At 41.3% G+C, this 18,504-nt stretch overlaps 1 protein-coding gene across 1 annotated transcript in view; it reads left to right on the forward strand.

Annotated features, from left to right (window-relative positions):
* Positions 1–10: 10 nt before the first annotated feature.
* LOC119738409 (DDB1- and CUL4-associated factor 1-like) overlaps positions 11–18,504 on the forward strand; it is a 40,698-nt gene continuing 22,204 nt past the window's right edge. Inside the window, exons 1-13 of the mRNA XM_038213295.1 lie at positions 11–100; positions 2,580–2,693; positions 3,674–3,824; positions 5,799–5,912; positions 8,066–8,203; positions 8,540–9,259; positions 10,236–10,337; positions 11,147–11,346; positions 12,824–12,962; positions 13,714–13,923; positions 15,374–15,543; positions 16,149–16,268; positions 17,773–17,875. Coding sequence (XP_038069223.1) covers positions 2,590–2,693; positions 3,674–3,824; positions 5,799–5,912; positions 8,066–8,203; positions 8,540–9,259; positions 10,236–10,337; positions 11,147–11,346; positions 12,824–12,962; positions 13,714–13,923; positions 15,374–15,543; positions 16,149–16,268; positions 17,773–17,875 — 2,271 coding nt within the window. The 5' untranslated portion in view covers positions 11–100; positions 2,580–2,589. The remainder of the gene's footprint in view (positions 101–2,579; positions 2,694–3,673; positions 3,825–5,798; positions 5,913–8,065; positions 8,204–8,539; positions 9,260–10,235; positions 10,338–11,146; positions 11,347–12,823; positions 12,963–13,713; positions 13,924–15,373; positions 15,544–16,148; positions 16,269–17,772; positions 17,876–18,504) is intronic.

Genomic DNA, 18,504 nt, shown 5'->3' on the forward strand with positions numbered 1-18,504 from the left:
GGGTTCAAATTAGAGGATGCAGGTGCCAGATTTCTTGGTTAAAGTGTGCATCGGTGATCACAAACCACGCGGTTGGAACATTTCTTGTGATTTTATGAGGGTAAAGATCTACTTTTGTGGGTTTTTGTGTAAACAGAAAGTTAAAAATGAGTCGTAGTTTATATGAACGATTGTGTGAAATATTGATTTCGTTTAAAATAATGTAATTTTACATGTCAAAAGAGAAGGCAATGTGGTCAGGTGGTGAAATGCAGTAAGTCTGTAGACTGGTAGAGGGCGCTGTTTACAGGTTAAAAAGTTGCGTAATCATTTCTTGGTTGTTTACCTAGTCCTAGACTGAGTAAAGAATGTTTAACTAGCATGTTAAGCTTGCCTTGACTGAGTTTTTAACCGTGTTAACATGTGATGATGTTTCTCAATTTACTGAAGTGAAGGGTTTTGATTTTGCTTTGCATATCAATTATTATCAATATCAATTTGAAATTTAATGGGCATGATGGGCAAGAATGTAGTATCCAGATGCCACTTCACAGCGGTTGTGTACAAAGTCCATGGCTATGGAGAGTCAAGAAAATTTCCTCAGCATTTCCTAATAAAATTGGTCATGTTGGTTATGTTTCTCAGTCCCAAATTCAGGTCTTTCCCAACAATTTTTGCAATGATTGACCTTTATTGAGATGATATTTATAATATTGGCATCAGGTTGCAATTGCAAGCATTCTTTCCTTTAAATGTGATATGTGTTCATTTAAATTTTAAGGCCGAGAAAAAATGTTGTGTTTTCTATTTGGTCCTACATTGAAAAAAAAATAGGCTGGGTGGGTGGGTGGTTGTGTGTAAAACCTAGTCCGAAAATTTGGGACTCTCAATACTGTGTATGACTAGTCCAAAAACTTTAGTCTGAGTAACTTGGACCCTACTAACTTATCACCATTTTTAACATTGGGACATGGTCTGATTATCTATAGACTATCACCAGACCATGTCCCAAACAAAGGCGGTAAGTTGAGTCCAAAGTTACTCGGCTACCAAAACTTAAAGCTACAGTCCATCATTTGTAATTTGTGCATTTTGTTCGTTTGAAGCAACAAAAGAGTTCAAAATCTAATGAAGGATACTGAGCAACTAACCTGATGAAGTTTCAGCTCAGCTTCAGCTGTACATTCCGAGAAAAACAGCATTCTAAGATCTCAATTTCAAATCCAAAGTTACTGAATCATGTTTTGAATTGTTTTGAATTGCAGCTATACGCGACGTCGCGCTCTGATCCGACGAATTATAACAACCGCGCGCGCGTGTGCGTCGTTCCAATACTTGTGCGCGCTGCGCTGAATAACAAAACGAACTACTAATTTAAATTTTCCTACGGTGCTTCTTAAGAATCACCGTTGGAAATGCCTTCTTTCGTTGATTACTTCAAAATGACAGCTTCCCAGAAAGAATAATTTCACAGGGAGTTTATCTTTCTTTCAACCAAGTTTGTTTTTCAACAATAATTACGCCAGTTACTTTTCGGATGGCTGCAAATGATGGACTACACCTTTAAGGAACTGAAAAAAATGCAACACAAAAATTAGACTGGCACATGAAACAACCAGTCCAACACCGTTTAGTACTGCATCAATCATCTGTGTCAACAGAAGCATCTGGTACCGGTCTATTTCTACACATCTCTCCATAGTCTGCCACCAGACCACTGAAGGGTCAATCTTTTCAAACAGTTGGACACATACCAGTCTAGTCTTAGGCTTCAAAATGAAATCACTTGGCTTCACTCTCAGGTGCAAAATGTTAAGTAAAGTCTCCTTTATAAAACTGAATTGAGACTTCAAACTTGGCTGGTGAAATACTGAGGACCTTGTCTTTGCCTCATGAATTTTTTGGAGAATTTTGTCAGCTAAAGAGTTAGTAAAGTTGGCCTGATTTTGTTTGGCATGTTTTTCTGCACTTAAGGTTCCAGTCTGGATTGGATAATGGTTTTTTTTTTTTTTTTTTTTTTTATATTCCTAGTAATTCATTTTGTGCATGCATAGGTAACAGTCAACCTGTGAATCAACTGTTCATTCTGTCTTTAACCCTAACCATCCAAAATCTTCCAAATCCTTTTTGCAAATTGGAGGAATTTGCAGGATTGAGGCTACATGGCAAAAGTGCGTTGCTGATTTCGGAAGACGCATTGTGTCAATGTCTTGGGCTGGACCTTGTGTTGTTTATGCTCTGCCGTGCATAAATCTAGGCCTAGATTATACTTGAAATCCTCCGCACTGCTCCAGGATGTCACTGCCTCTGCCTCGGCCTATTGACAGACATAGCCGGAGGATTTGGCAGGATTCAGGCAGTGGTCACCTCTCCACGGACCATATTCAAGAAATTAGGAATTTGCAGGATTGAGGCTATGTATGCTATTTTTCCATGAGGCCAATTGGAGGATTTTGCAGGATTGAGGCTACATCCTAGCAAAAAGGCCTAGGGAGTTAGGGTTAATGCCCAGTTTATAAATTATAGGCTTTGCTGCACAACTCAACAATGAAATAACATTTTTTGTTGACTTCAAATTATTTGGTGGTATTCAATTGCAGGAAGACTGAGATGAAGGAGGAGTCAGCGGAAGATTCCAGGAAGGAGTTTGCCACACTCTTGGAGAGATGGGGAAAGGAGCGTGGCTCCACGGCATCACTGGCAATCCTGACTAGGTACTGAAGTCCAGGAATAAGACCTAACAATTTTACTTGCATTTCAGTTGCATTTCTGTTCTTAAAAGTAACATACAACATTTGCAAACATAAAAAACCCACCAAATCATTATGAAATACCTTACTTGACTGTAAGTTTGTTTGTTTTATTTCCATTCATACATACATAAGCAACAGTTTACATAGTGTAATATAAATAAATGTAGTTAAATAATAAGCAGAATTAGAGTATGAATGGGGTGCCATCCAGAGAAGGACTAGCCTTCGTTAATCGGAGCACCCAAAACTGTCGTCAACAATCATCATATGGTCACATAGCATTTCAATATACAAAAAGTAATTATAGTATAGGAAAGGTGTATCAAGAGCACAATCTAAATGATAATAAATGTCTACAAAAATTAAACTAAATATTGCCTCGCTGATTGAAGACATGAATAGCAATTGAATAATAGTCTCAAGCATCCTGTGAATTTGTGGCATCTGGTGTGCTGTCATTTTTAAGAAATGTGGAATTTAGTATCAATCGTTGGAAAAAACTCACTTTTTTGGAATACCGCCCCGAATTTACCAAATTTAGTTATTTCCTTTTTTTGGCAATTGGTTGCAAGCCAGCCTGTCTGGTTCCCTGACCCCAAGGTCTATAAATTGCTAAATTGCTCTGTTTCATCTGGATAGGGTCACAGAACCAGACTACAAGAACACAATTTTTTATTGGGTTTCCCGCATCTATGAACATAAAACTTTAAACAGGAAGTCAGTGTACTAATATTTGCTATAAAATACCAACCCCCCAAATCCACCCACTTCTGAAAATTGCAGCAATAGCAAATATTTGTAAAATTACCTTAAAATATATTTAAAATGTCTGTACTATTTTTGAGTTTCAAAATCAGTGTTTTGAAGAACATGGACAGTAAATCTTTCATAAATTTCCAGTAGTGGGGTTTGTTAATTTTTGTCCAATCCTCGCCTTGCAGGATGTGTGAGATCGTGGAGAAGGAGACAGATAACTACATCAAGTTGGACCAGGACCCGTTTGATGATCGGCACCCGGCTAGGGTCGACCCAGACTGTAATCTGGGTCATCTCATGACCGTGCTGTTTAACAAAGATGACTTTATGAATCAGGTGGGTTTCGTTGAGTGTGAGACCTCAGAGTTGTGGTTGAAAGGACTCTTTAATTAAATAAACATTTCGTGAAACTCTCTGTGTTTATGGAAATACAGTGAAATCTTGATAAATCAAACCTGCTAACTCGAAAACCCTTCGAAGTCAAAGTAAAAACTTATTTCCGTCAGTTGTTGTTGAAAAGAAAATCTATTTGCTAACTCAAAAAGTCTGCTTTTACTCAAAATTTGAGCCAATTCCCCTGAAGTTTGACTTCTCCAGATTTCACTGTAGTGGGACTGTTTTGGGCTAAACAAAATTATACAGACAGTTTCAAAGAGAATAGACAAATAATGAGACAGAAGCACAAGTTGCACACATAGACGTAAAGGAAACATGCTATAGGATTTTTATGACTTAAATGCAATTAAAACAGCTTTCTTGCCATGTAACTATGACTTTCCACCTCCTTTGTAGCAGTAAAAGGGAGAAATTTCAACATTTTAGTTTTTATGCTAATGAAAATTTCCATATTCGTGAGCCAAAGCGTGATGTCATTCAAGGTAGAACAGTAGTGTCTCTATAGCTTTGTGTACAAATATATATCAAACTTTTCTTCATTTTCTTGGAGTAAGTTCCACTTTTTACTTGTTTATCATGTTAAACAGCTTGGACAATAGTTGTGGCCAATATTTCTTCAAAACATTTTTTTGTGGGTAATTTTGAAGGACTAATTTGTGTACTGTTCATATGCACTTTTGACAAGGAGTACCTTGTGTGACAAAAGCAAAATAGCGCCCTCTTACATGCATTGATGAAAGGATTTGCTAATAATTGAAAAAGTACCACTTTCTTGTCACCAATAAAAAACAAGTACATGTATTACGATCTTGTATGTATTGTTGCAACACATGGTAATGTGCATGAAAACAAGATGAGCTGAATTTCCATTGCTTGTTTCATTTAAAGGGGCCATGCGATGAACTTTTCTTAGGAACACATTTTATGCAACTTTCTACTCTTCTTAAATGTATGAAAACTATTTGACATCCCTTTTTGGTTAATTTTATTGAAAAGTGCACTGCTTTCAACATTTAAAATTTCCCATGCTTTTCCAGACAACTGTGGGCGCTGTTGCAGTGATGTCATTTCAGGAAGGGGTTTTCTGTTCAAATTGTGAATCCAAAATTTGCTCATAGAAAACATTTGTGGAAAAAAATTTGCTCAATGGAATACTGCCATGTACTTACACACCTTCGAATCTGACACCAAAAAAAGCAACTTTTTTTGTGCTGAAATAGCTGTAACATGGAGGTTTCTGCCTGAAATGTCATCACAGTTTTGCTCATGAATATGGACATTTGCATTAGCATAAAAAAACCCAAAAGCCATCAAAACACCCTTCAAAATGGCTAAACGAGAATTGAAAATAAGGTTAAATGGGACACAGAGGTGCATTTTCAAGGATGGGATTAACAAAATCAGATTGCATAGCCCTTTAACGCCACAAATGGGACTTAAACCCTAACCGAACTCAACCCATCAAAGCCCAACTGCAGGTGTTGTTGAAATCTGTTAGAATGGGTACAGTACCCCTAAACTGATAGTCTTTTACATTGGGTTTGGCATACCTCCAGAAACTAAGTCCAACAGTGTGTGTGTATGATTTCCCATGTGGGTGTTGGAATTTGCCTGGATGGGTATGGTTCCTAGTAAATTATGCTGGAGAGTCAGGGTTAATAAAAATACATTAAAAGCTTAAAATCAGTTAGGAAAAGAACACAAGACTGTCAGTCACCACAACATTGATAAAAACGGAAACTGACAAAAATCCAGAAATAATCAAAAGGAAATGCATAGTTTGGAAGATACACAGACACTTAGGATTAGGATAAAAAGTCTCACTGAAAATAAACAATAAGACTGAAACCAGACCCTCAAGCCAGTGATATGTGTATTAAGTTAAATTCTTTCTTGACACAACAACATCCTCAGCTTGTAACTGACCACATCATGCTGTCCAGAGATTTCAACACCAACACGGTGGCCTGCCGATTACTGCTGGATGTCCTGCCGGGCCTGGAGACTTCCATCATCTTTGAAGATACGGTAAATATCAGTCATGTAGTCCAGTCTTTTTCAGAGTCTAACAAATATTGAAACATTATTAGTATAGCATTTAGACCAAGAGGTTAGATTAAAATATCCAAACGGTTCGCAAAAGTTTCAGCCCTTTGAAAATTATGATATTTCTTGTGTTTGTTAATTCTTGGGGGTTTTTTGAGCTAAGAAATTGAGATATAGTTTATGTAAGACAAAAGAACATATATTTTTTGGTGGTTTTTTTTGCTGGTATTTTTGCAGTGCATTACTAGTTTTTACCTCTTTTGTATCTTCCCAACCCCTCCAAAGTGCTCTTTGCAAAATGGAGGAAGTTGCAGGATTGAGGCTATATGGCAAAATTGTGTGGCTGATTTTGGAGAATGCACTGTGTCAAGGTCCAAGGCCAGACCTTGTGTTGTTTATGCTCAGCCGTGCATATATTTAGGCCTGGATTATGCTTAGGCCGAAAAAAATTAGTTCTGCTTCCGATTACATGCCTTTCAAAAATAGGGTCGGTCGGTCGCAAAATGTGTTTTTTTGGCCAATAATTTTTTATTCAGATTGAATGGGGTACTCAATTATATGCGAAGTTTTAGCCTGAACTATTTCCATTGTACTACGAAAGCTATACACAAAATGGCCACAAAAAGTGACTAAAACCTACCTTAATTATTGTCAAAATATTTACATTCGATAATTCTAAAAATATAATGGAAAATTCAGGCCGTTCGCATCATATGCACAACGCTAGTCAAGACGGGAAGCTGGCCAACACTCTGAAGTGTGTGATGCACTGTGCATGTGTGGCCCGTGGCCGACAGACCTGTTTTACTGCCAAAAATTTCGGGAAACACGCTGCATGTATCACTCCAAATACGAGTAGTGCGATCTCAAAATGAACTCTTGAACACGGAAAATACACACACAGACAAGCTAGATCAATTCTGTGAATTAACTTGCAAAAATGTTCTTTCTCCATCTGTTTTTTCCAGGCATTTTTGCGATGTCGAATCCGACCAGTTGACACTGACAGTGCACATGCCTTATGCATAGCCATGCTAGCGCTAGCAATCGCATAGCCATGACAGACTGGTTACCGCACTTTCATCATGTCTTCTAAATTGGCCCCTGCGCGGCGCGGCGGGAACCAGTCGTCACTGCATTGAGCAAGGTTTACGCACGTGATTATAGTCACCATGACATTGAATTGCGAGGTATGATGACAGATCGCGAAGCAAATTTGGTTTCTTTTGAAAAAAAAATAGCGAATGTAAGTAAGAAAACAAATACATACTAGCATTTTTTTATGCAAATGGATTGTTGAGAGGTATTTTGTGAAGAAAGAAAAGACAACAAGCTTTTATTTTTATTTATTCAATCATTATTTTTTTTTTTTTTTGGAATTGCCGATAAAATTTTTAGGGTCGAGGCCTAAAAATAGGGTCGGTCAGGTAACCGAAAGCAGAAGTATTATTTTTTTTGGCCTTAAAATCCTCTGCACTGCTCCAGGATGTCACTGGCTCTGCCTCAACATATTGACAGCAATTGCCAGAGGATTTTGCAGGATTGAGTCAGTGGTCACCCCTCCAAGGACCACATTCAAGAAATAACCAATGATTTTGGAAGATTGAGGCTGTATGCAATTTTTAAATGAAGGCAGTTTGAGCTTTTTGAAGGATTGAGGTTGCATCCCTTTCAAAAATACCTGGGGAGTTAGGGTTAAACAATAAAACATACATAATAGTGTAAAAAAAATTCTGGAGAAGTCCATGATTTTATTATCAAAATGAAGCATATTTTTTGTCTTTTTAAAAATTTTACTCAAAACAAACAAATGAACAAAAGCATTTCCTTTTGAGCACTGGTTATCCGCTCCATTCACAAGTACCCCCTCGCTGGCAAAGGAAGTACAGTTGGGGGTGACCGACCGACGCCATCTTGCCTGACTGCAATATTGCCGCTACGAGCGGCCGTACCTCTGCGTGTACATTGTACAAATCCCCTGGTGTACGTGCGTCGCACACAAGGAACGGTGCGCATCAACCAGCTAAATGTCCCGCCCATGGGACGTCGTTGTTAGGTAAAGGGGTGCCCTCTTTTGTTAGCGCACGGAGCTCATAGACGGAATTGAGCTTTATTTGAATGTGTTCTGTCTGCAGGATGGACTGGTGGAGAAGTTTGTGAATTGGGCAAGGGATGCAGAGGAGCCCCTACGATCATACGCCACCGGCCTGCTAGCCACAGCCATTGAGGTGCAGGAGGTAGCCGCTAACCTGAGAGAGGAGAACGCATCACTGGTAAGCCAGTGAAGATAGTGGCTTATACATAGCCACTGTCTTAAGTCCAATTGTGTAGTGTCCTTTATAGTACTGCACAGTTAAAAAAAGAATTCTGTTAGTACATTGGTAATCACCAAAATGGTACAACGGTTAAGTAGATTTTATCTTGATGAAATTGATGAGATGGGAGCCAGATTTTTATTTGACCAAGGTTTTAGTGCTTAAAGTGTGAAAAGCACGTTGAACAGTTTGTGTTTGTCTCCAACCAAAATTTAAAGATACAGTACAATTTTGCTATAAGGCCGAGTTATAAAAAAAATTGTGTTGACGCTTTTGTTTATCCTTCATTCAAAGGTCAGCGTGATGATGAGCAGGCTCCATCAGCTCATGAAGCAAAGTCTTGAGGATGACACCTCCTCCGGCTGCTCCTCGAGCTCCAAGGATGACCGGCCGTTCGGTTGCTTCGGCCAGAGCAAAGAGAACAGCCCGGACACCCAGCGCGATGAGGTCCCACCAGAGAAGCGTCTGAAACTAGATGAGGAAATCACCGCCAGTCCTGAGAGGGACGGCACAGACTATCCCGCTGGGCTTCCCAAAGATAGAAACGGTTTGACCGAGCCGACAATTACAGCAGCTTCGGAGAACGATCAGCCAGTGCTAGTAGTTGCCGAAAATGTGTCCCAGGACCTCAAACCGGAAGGCGAGATGGATGCCAGTACCTCAACTGCTTCTGCGATTTCCAAAGATGCCCAGACCTCAGGAAACTTGACTAGTAACAGAATTCGCCGTGGCAGTGGCAAGGGCGGGGAGAGCAACCCGCAAGCCAGGGATGCCACTCGCAACACCCCAGCTGCCAAGACCAAGAAGTCTGCGGCTGCCAAGAGTGCGAAGAGGACCAAGAAGGGCAAGACGCCGCAGCTTGAGAAGCGGTCGAGCTACCCGGAGGAGAGCAACAGCAGCTGGTGTGAGCTGTCTTATTACATCATCGGTACCCATCAGATGTACCCATTGACCTCCGTCATGCAGCAGCGGTTTATACTGCAGTATCTGACGCCATTGGCGGAGTACCAGGAGGTCAGTTCAATGTGCATATTTGATTCGTTAAAGAGCAAATTTTCCCATGAACTGTGATTAGCCATAGTTTTGACTAACCTTCATAAAATTCATGCCAATAAGCCATTTGCGAGTGACCTATACCCTTTGGGATTTAAATTTGAAAAAGTCTGGTACATTGACTTGCTCAGAAAGCTTGGCACATTTTAACTTTGAATTCTCCAGACCAAAGACACTGTTGCTAATCACATGATTCGGGGCAAGCTCTTGCATAGTTACGTAAGAGACGCTCAGCATCAATACATTGTTCCCATAGGTGAGAATGGCACAAAGACACCAGACCATTCCGAAACTGGGGGATGCTAGAATAAGGCTTGCCCCGAATCATGTGATTAAGTAACAGTCTCTTTGGTCGGGAGAATGCAAAGTAAAACGTGCAAAGCATTGGATTAAGTCAGCGTTCCAGATTTTATTCAAATTTAACTCGCAAATGGCTTATTAACTGTGGAGTATCATGATAACTTTTTTTATACTAGAGTTCAGGTGTTAGACATGTCAGAAATCAACAAGCATCAGTGGTTCTTGATTGATCTTGCTCAGAGTGAATATTCAAAATTTTTGTTTGGTATCTTTGTGTTTCTGCCAGTGTTGGGCTAGATAAGTACTGAGTGTTTATTCAAACCTGCCCCAGTTGTTTTTAATAAGTGCATCAAAGAAGTTCAATCAAATAGTCTTACTTCTTTGTACTTTCCAAGTAACTTTTTTTTTCTTGTGGTGCCTACCTTTCATTTGTTGTCTTTTTAATTTTTATATTGGACTGCCCATAGAAAGAGAATTTATGTCTCGGATGCAGATTTATGTTAGAGGCAGTGGAAGTAAAATCAATTTTTCAATAATAGAAATTTTTACATTGCTGGATTATTTACTTTTTTGTGTCTGGCCATGTCAGTGCTCTGCCTTACAATCGTCTTTGATCTTTTGATTGTCTTTTTCTCAGTTGCTCGGTACCATGTTTGAGAATGGAGCCATGGATATTGTCATGCATTACATCGACCTACAGAAGTCTGGGGATACACGGTTGACATTTGATGGTCTTAAGGTAAAATTCTTACCAAAACTTCACATTCTTATTTATCAGGATAATTTCTTTGAGTAGTTTTCTATGCAGCTGTGTTGCCATTGTTTTAAATTGGGCATGTGTTGGATGTTTGAACAGAATTAATCATTTTACATACTAGTAACTGAATTTTAAAAAGTCCTCAAAATGTGATTCATGTTAAAAATCCCGAGTATTTGAAAAAGCCATCAGTTACAACTTTCTCCCTCACCCCCATGTAGTCTATGGAATATCCCCTTGCACAGCAATGGTCTATGATATGCGAGCAGATTCGGCGATTAATTATGCAAAACAAGACTGCGTCCTGACCTTGAGATTCAAACCATTTAGCGGGCGCCTTCCATCAGGTCTTCCTTAACCTGTTGTTGTATTAATAAAAAAACATGGCATCAAAATTGACGTGTCCACAGCTTAGTCAGGCATGCAAGTTATCCTTCGATCACCTGATTCCTCTCTTTTTTCCCATGTGTGCCATTAAAAAGTAGAAAAACTCTGTACAAAGTCTTGGAAAGATTTGAATGTCCTCTTTTTTGTGACTTCTCAGTTGCATGCCTGTTAGTCCACATTTCGGATCGAAATGGCGTCACAGTCTCTATTAGACCATTCCAATTGGCGGGCACGCAGGGTCACATAAGATGAACATGCTATGATATATCAGACGTTCAACGTGGTTCTGCCAAAATGAATGTCTAATCCACAGACTACCCCCCCCCCCCTTTCCCGCCCACATCTACAAAACCGCTATAAAAGGAGAATTTAAATTTCCAGATTTTCCTCTCCCAATTCTCCAGTACTTGTCGTCACTCATCTGCCACAAGAAGTTTGCAGTGGAGTTCGTGGAGCGGGGCGGTGTTCAGCAACTCCTCCAGGTTCACCGGCCGTCCATCGCAGCCACAGGGGTATCCATGTGCCTGTATTACCTGGCCTATAACGCCGACACCATGGAGAGAATATGCCTACTGCCTAACCAGGTCATCTCAAATCTCATTGGGTGAGTTGAGGGCGAGTGAAAGGAAGGGAAAGGGTGGGTGCTGTGATTTCCTATTTCCAATCTTAAAGTTTCCGGGAAAAAAAATAAATCGTTGAGAAACTTTCCAAGGTGGTTGGTCGAGGTCATTTGTAAAATTCACAATTCACACAAGCGCTTCCATTGAAGGCACAAATTTGGTTATACCAGCAGTGCATTATGGGAAGACATTGAAGGTCAACATTGATTTGTAAACTTTGCCAAACATCGAGTCATTTAGCATTAGTCGAACAAAATTCAGAAAGTTTACGATTTGTTGGACGTAGGCTCTTAAATTTGAAATTTATCTCTGTGCATGATGAGTTTTCACCAACCAGGCTTTTAAAAGTAGTTTGTGCATGTGTAATACTGCACATGAATAATGAAAACAGGAGGGGGCGGGCAGCATTTTGAAGAAGTTAAGCCTGGAGTTACAAAGGGGTCTGTATTGTGAACCATCGCAATCAGCTTCCTGCCTTTGCTCTGTGTATGTCACATAATTTTGTCCGTCTTCTTGTAGCCACACCCTAATGTTCACATACTAACTCCTCCCACTGTTTTCCCCTCCTCAGATATGCCCTGTGGCTCCCAGAATGCTCACATGAGTCTTGGCCTAGCCACACCCCTATTTTCTTATACCAACTCCTCTGTTTTCCCCTCCTCAGATATGCCCTGTGGCTCTTAGAATCCTCCCATGAGTCTTGGCTTAGCCACACCCCCATTTTCTTATGCTAACTCCTCCCACTGTTTCCCTCTGCAGTTATGCCCTGTGGCTTCTAGAATGCTCCCACGAGTCTGGTCGCAGCCATGCCCTCATGTTCTGATACTAACTCCTCCCACTATACATTGTTCCCTCTGCAGATATGCCCTGTGGCTTCTAGAATGCTCCCATGAGTCTGGTCGCAGCCATGCCCCGTGTTCTTATACTAACTCCTCCCACTATACATTGTTCCCTCTGCAGATATGCCCTGTGGCTTCTAGAATGCTCCCATGAGTCTGGTCGCAGCCATGCCCCATGTTCTTATACTAACTCCTCCCACTATACATTGTTCCCTCTGCAGTTATGCCCTGTGGCTTCTAGAATGCTCCCATGAGTCTGGTCGCAGCCATGCCCCGTGTTCTTATACTAACTCCTCCCACTATACATTGTTCCCTCTGCAGATATGCCCTGTGGCTTCTAGAATGCTCCCATGAGTCTGGTCGCAGCCATGCCCCATGTTCTTATACTAACTCCTCCCACTATACATTGTTCCCTCTGCAGTTATGCCCTGTGGCTTCTAGAATGCTCCCATGAGTCTGGTCGCAGCCATGCCCTCATGTTCTGATACTAACTCCTCCCACTATACATTGTTCCCTCTGCAGATATGCCCTGTGGCTTCTAGAATGCTCCCATGAGTCTGGTCGCAGCCATGCCCCGTGTTCTTATACTAACTCCTCCCACTATACATTGTTCCCTCTGCAGATATGCCCTGTGGCTTCTAGAATGCTCCCATGAGTCTGGTCGCAGCCATGCTACCATGTTCTTCACCATGGCTTTCAGCTTCTGGACTGTCCTGGAACACTTTGACCAACAGGACGGGATCCGCAAACTCTTCAACACAGTAAGAGATTACATGTTGATCTTCTAAAGACTACTTCACGCTTCACGCAAATTTCAGTGCAAGACGAATTTGTTGGAGTAACGGCGACCGTCACAACGAAACTGCAATTGTTGATATGAAATTCGCTTTGATTTCGCTTTCATGGGAACTATGAACTGGCCTGTAATCCTAATCTTCCTCATTCCTCCAAAGTCCTCTGGGCGGTTTTGGAGGATTGAGGATGAATGCAACATACAATTTTGGAGGATTGTGGAGGATTGAGAGCACATGGACATTCAGTATCGGCTGATTTTGGAGGATTGAGGATGCACGGTGTTTGAAGAAATGGAGGATTTTGAAGGATTGAGGCTGAATGCACTTTGAGAGCAGGGCTGTTGGAGGATTTTGAAGGATTGAGGCAGTGGCTATCCTTCATTTAAACATAAGTGCAAAATTTTTGAGGATTGAGGATGGTTCCCAGCAAAAAGGGCCTCGGGGATTAGGGTTAATCTCTTCTTTGCGTGGAGTTTTCTTCATTTGTAAACACTTGTGTGATCAACAGCTTGAGCATAAAAAAACAACCCACACAAAAAGAAAAATGCATTTAAAGCTAGTGAAAAAATTTGACACTTTGTGTATGACAGATCAAAGCTGACTTTGTGCTTTCGTTTTGCGTGAGCACTTGTGTGTCTTATGTCGCCCTCTTGATTTTGCTAAAATTCAGAACAAATCAAAAGTGAAATATTTGTGTTGTTTTTCTGTTTCTGATCAGATGAGCACCCTGAACATCTTGAACCTGGAAGACCAAGGTATGCTGCTGAGCGACGACGACATCTTTGCCAGCCGGCAGACCGTCAAGCACACCTGCCTGACCCTCAAGAAGTACTTTGAGACCCACCTGGCTGTCAGGGTGGACAGCATCAAGAGGGCTTACTCCAAGAACCAAGGCCTGATGCCGCCAGACGGTACGCCCCCCTTCAAGGTGGGAAAGAATTGAGTATTGAGATCATCTAACTCTACGTATTGATCAGGCACAGACAGTGAGAAATTCAATCCATGTCCCCTCCCATAATACACGGCTAGTCACCAACAGTCAGATCAAATTTCTTGTAAGCACTGTGACAGTCAAATTCCATCAACAGACAAAAACAAGTACCTGGCAGGTACAGCTGGCTTATCAATCACCTACAGTCAAAGCATAGCTATATCAGGTTACATGAACAATCACAGCTAGTCAATCCTTCTTCATGTAGGCAGGGAGCACTCAACACTCTCTGGATTTATTTTGGCTGCTGGGATAGTTTTTGTTGAATTTCTCATCCAGAGAGGGAGGGGAACAAGGCCATTTGCATGTGATTGTAGACTTGTATGCAAATACCTCAATCGTGTTTCTGAGTTACCAGTGTTGAGACTGAGTAAGAGTTGTGAGTTACAGAGGTTGAGTACGAGGCTGATTCATTCTTCCTGATAATACTCGGGTTGGAATCTGATTTGGAGTCCCCTGAAATTTGATAAAAAAAAAAAAAAAAGAGTCACGTCATGACTCATCTTTTTGAAATAATCCTTAACCCTAACTCCCTAGGCCTTTTTGGTAGGATGTAGCCTCAATCCTGCAAAATCCTCAAATTGGCCTCATGGAAAATCATGCAAATTCCTCCATTATTTTCTTGAATATGGTCTGTTGAGGGGTGACCTGCCTGAATCCTGCAAAATCCTGTGGCAGTGACTGTCAATATGTTGAGGCTTGGCCAGTGACATCCTGGAGCAGTACGGAGGATTTCAAGCATAATCCAGGCCTATATTTATGCATGGCTGAGCAAAAACAACACAAGGTCGGGCCCAAGACCTTGACAAAGTGCATCCTACGAAATCAGTTACGCACTTTTGCCATGTAACCTCAATCCTCCAAATTCCTCCACTTTGGCAAAGGGGAATTGGAAGGATTCAGGGCGGTTAGGGTTAACTCTGGCACACAAATGTATACTCGAACAGTCAATATTTTGAGTTGAACCAAAACAAACCCCAAAATAAAATGTGTGGGTGGACTACTTTGAAGAAAGGGGTTTTGTAATGTGGGGTCAATCCAGTCAGTGAGCAGTTTGCAGCAGCTTGAGTATTTTTCATTTTTTCATAATTATTTTTCGGGTTTTGTAATTATTTAAAATTGTATTGTATTGTATTGTATTGTATTGTTTTCCATTTGTCACAAATTAATATAATGCTAATGCAACAATTAATTAATACAGTAACTCAACTTAATAGAATGCTAGTGCAACAATTTGATTAATTAAAGATAAATGGTGATAGATGGGGGAACCAGGAAGAAGCCTAAGCTTATACAGAGCCTGGTCCCGTTTGTGAAAAACTTATGAAATAAACAACCCTAGAAAAGTATGTTAAATCCCATGGCTCACGAGGATGTTTTTCTTCAGGCCATCACGGTGACCGCGGAGAGTACCAGTGAACACATGGAGACCATGCTGGAGGAGGCACCGCCCAACATGCACTGGAAACCGGTGAAGGTGTTCCTCAAGATAGATGGAGTCAAGCTTCTGTTGCAGATCATTGCAATGGCCAATGAATGGAAGAACTATAGCGGCAGGTTAGTACAGTTCCTAGATGCATCAGCTTTTTGACTTGGAACGTTCTGGAATTCTTCTGAAATATATGGTAACTGAGTCCTACTTTCCTTAACCCTAACCCCTAGGCCCTTTTGGCTAGGAACCATCCTCAATCCTGCAAAATCCTCCAATTGCCCCCATGTAAAATTGGATACAGCCTCAATCCTCCAAATTCATCCGTTATTTCTTGAATTTGTTCGGTGAAGGGATGACCATTGCATCAATCCTTCAAAATTCTCCAAAATGGGTTGAGGCAGTGCCGATGATGTTCAGAAGCAGTGCAGATGATATTGAGCATAATGCAGGGCTCAGTCATGCATGAATGAACATAAACAATGCTGGTACAGCTGACGAACTTGACACAAAGCATCCTCCAAAATCAACCGACACTTTTATGCCATTCAGCCTCATTCCTCCAAAATCCAGAAGCCAAGAATGATGTCGATTTTTGGGAATAGGTTGCACCTTTATTTGGTATCCAGTTTATATTGGTTTATGCATGTCCTGCTTCAAGGAACCTGACCAAGATGGCAGAAGGCCTAAACAGAATTTAATTTTTTTTTATATATATTTCGTCCTCAAATAGGGCAGACGCCATTCGGGCAGCGCTGGACGTCCTAGCCGTCATCACCGTGACGACCAAGGGCCAATTGCAATTGTGCGACCAGGTTGACCTGCCGGATAACGTGTCTTCCGTCGGAATGAGGTGAGTTTGGCATCACGGGATGAGAGACTACTGAATTTGTGTTGTGGCAATTGTCCGATTCCCAGATTGTACCAGCGGATGCACAGTTAATACATCAACATATCTCCAATGCTGCCAGAGAAGGGAGACACGTACGCCACCCCTTGGACTGGCAACAAGCCAATGAAAACATAGGAGAGGTTGTAACTTGGGCGCTGTTCTTGTGGGGTTGCTGGCTTGGGCTTGTGGGTGCTGATGTTCTTGTAGCCGTTGAACTGGAGGGATGCCTGGATGTGATGGAGCTCTTGTTGGAGATGGGCTTGATGTGATGGAGCTCTTGTTGGAGATGGGCTTGGTCGCAGGTGTTGTAGGGTCGGCGAAGTAGGGTGTTGCTGACCGCGGACTTAAAAGCGTAGGTGGTGGAAGGATGTGCTGTGTCGGTAGCGGTCGGTGTGCGTTGGCTTGTGGTGAGCGATGTGGGAGATGGAGCCATCAGGTTGCCGGGTGACTTGGACATCGAGGAAAGCTATGGTGTTGTTCTGTTCTTGCTCCATGGTGAGCTTGATGAGTGGGTGCTGCTGGTTGATGTGGTCGAGGAAGGTGTGGAGTTCCTCAGTGCCGTGTGGCCAAGCTACAAAAGGTGTCGTCCACATAGCGTAGCCACATATCTGGTTTTAAGTCTACTGTCTCGATGGTGATTATCTCGAACTCTTCCATGAACAAATTGTCAGTGTTGTTTCTGGAACTGTTCTTCAGTTATGAGATATCAGATGTTGTTGTTGAGAAAAGTTTGAGTGGAAGTTCTTGCATCATCTTGTTGTCTTGTCATGGTGATTGTCAGTGCTGTTTCTGGAACTGCTCTTCAGTTATGAGACATCAGAAGTTGTTATTGGGAAAGCTTTGAGTGGAAGTTCTTGCAACATCTCGTTGTCTTCTCTTGGTGATTGTCGATGCTGTTTCTGGAACTGTTCTTCAGTTATGAGGCATCAGAAGTTGTTGGAAAAATTTCGAGCGGAACTTCTTGCAACATCTCATTGTCTTCTCATGGTGATTGGCAGTGCTGTTTCTGGAACTGCTCTTCAGTTATGATCCTTCAGAAGATTTAATTATGAAACTTTGAGTGGAAGTTCTTGCATCATCTTGTTCTCTTCTCATGGTGATTGTCAGTACTGTTTCTGGAACTGTTCTTCAGTTATGATCCTTCAGAAGATTTTATTATGCAACCTTGGGTGGAAGTTCTTGCAACATCTTGCCAGATGCATTAAGAATGCTCTACACCTTACATTGGCTGGCTTTCAACTGTCTTAGTTTCTTCTGCTGTCGAGAGATGGAAATAAATGATAGTCTCAGCTTATGAACTAGCGTCGGCAAAGTTCAGCCAGTCTTTCTGCCCTGTTTATTTGAATCCAGTTTTGTAAATTTGCTGCAATCTGAGTTTGCCTGTCTTGACCAGTTTGGTTTTTAATTGGTTAATGAGTTGTTGTTGTTTGTTCTCACCACTGTGACCTTTGACCTTTCATGGCAGCGTCATCAACGGTATGGCCGAGGGTGAGATACTGCAGGACGCTGCGGTTCAGAAGGCAGCGCTGCAAGTCATCATCAACTCTGTCTGTGGGCCTTGCTCCAAGGTAAGAAAAACAAGTCCATCTCAATTCCATCACAAGTCATCACAAGTCATCACAAGTCCATCACAAGTCCATCACAAGTCATCACAAGTCCATCACAAGTCAATCACAAGTCAATCACAAGTCAATCACAAGTCCATCACAAGTCAATCACAAGTCAATCACAAGTACATCACAAGTCCATCACAAGTCAATCACAAGTCAATCACAAGTCAATCACAAGTCAATCACAAGTCAATCACAAGTCAATCACAAGTCAATCACAAGTCATAACAAGTCAATCACAAAATCAATCACAAGTCAATCACAAACTCAATCACAAGTCAATCACAAGTCAATCACAAGTCAATCACAAGTCAATCACAAAGTCCATCACAAGTCAATCACAAGTCACTCACAAGTCACTCATAAGTCAATCACAAGTCAATCACAAGCAATCACAAGTCAATCACAAGTCATCACAAGTCACCCAATCAACTCACACTCTATTCCAGTGAACTGTTCCAAAGGCATTCCTTTGTTATGTCCATCTCCTGTCAATCCCTTTTGTTATTGTCAATACTTGTGACTGGACTTGCGAATTGATTTGTGATTTACCCGTGACATGACGAAAGATGTATTTGGGGTGTATC

This window comes from Patiria miniata, unplaced genomic scaffold, assembly GCF_015706575.1.
Source record: "Patiria miniata isolate m_02_andy unplaced genomic scaffold, ASM1570657v1 HiC_scaffold_3, whole genome shotgun sequence".
Lineage (NCBI taxonomy): Eukaryota > Metazoa > Echinodermata > Asteroidea > Valvatida > Asterinidae > Patiria > Patiria miniata.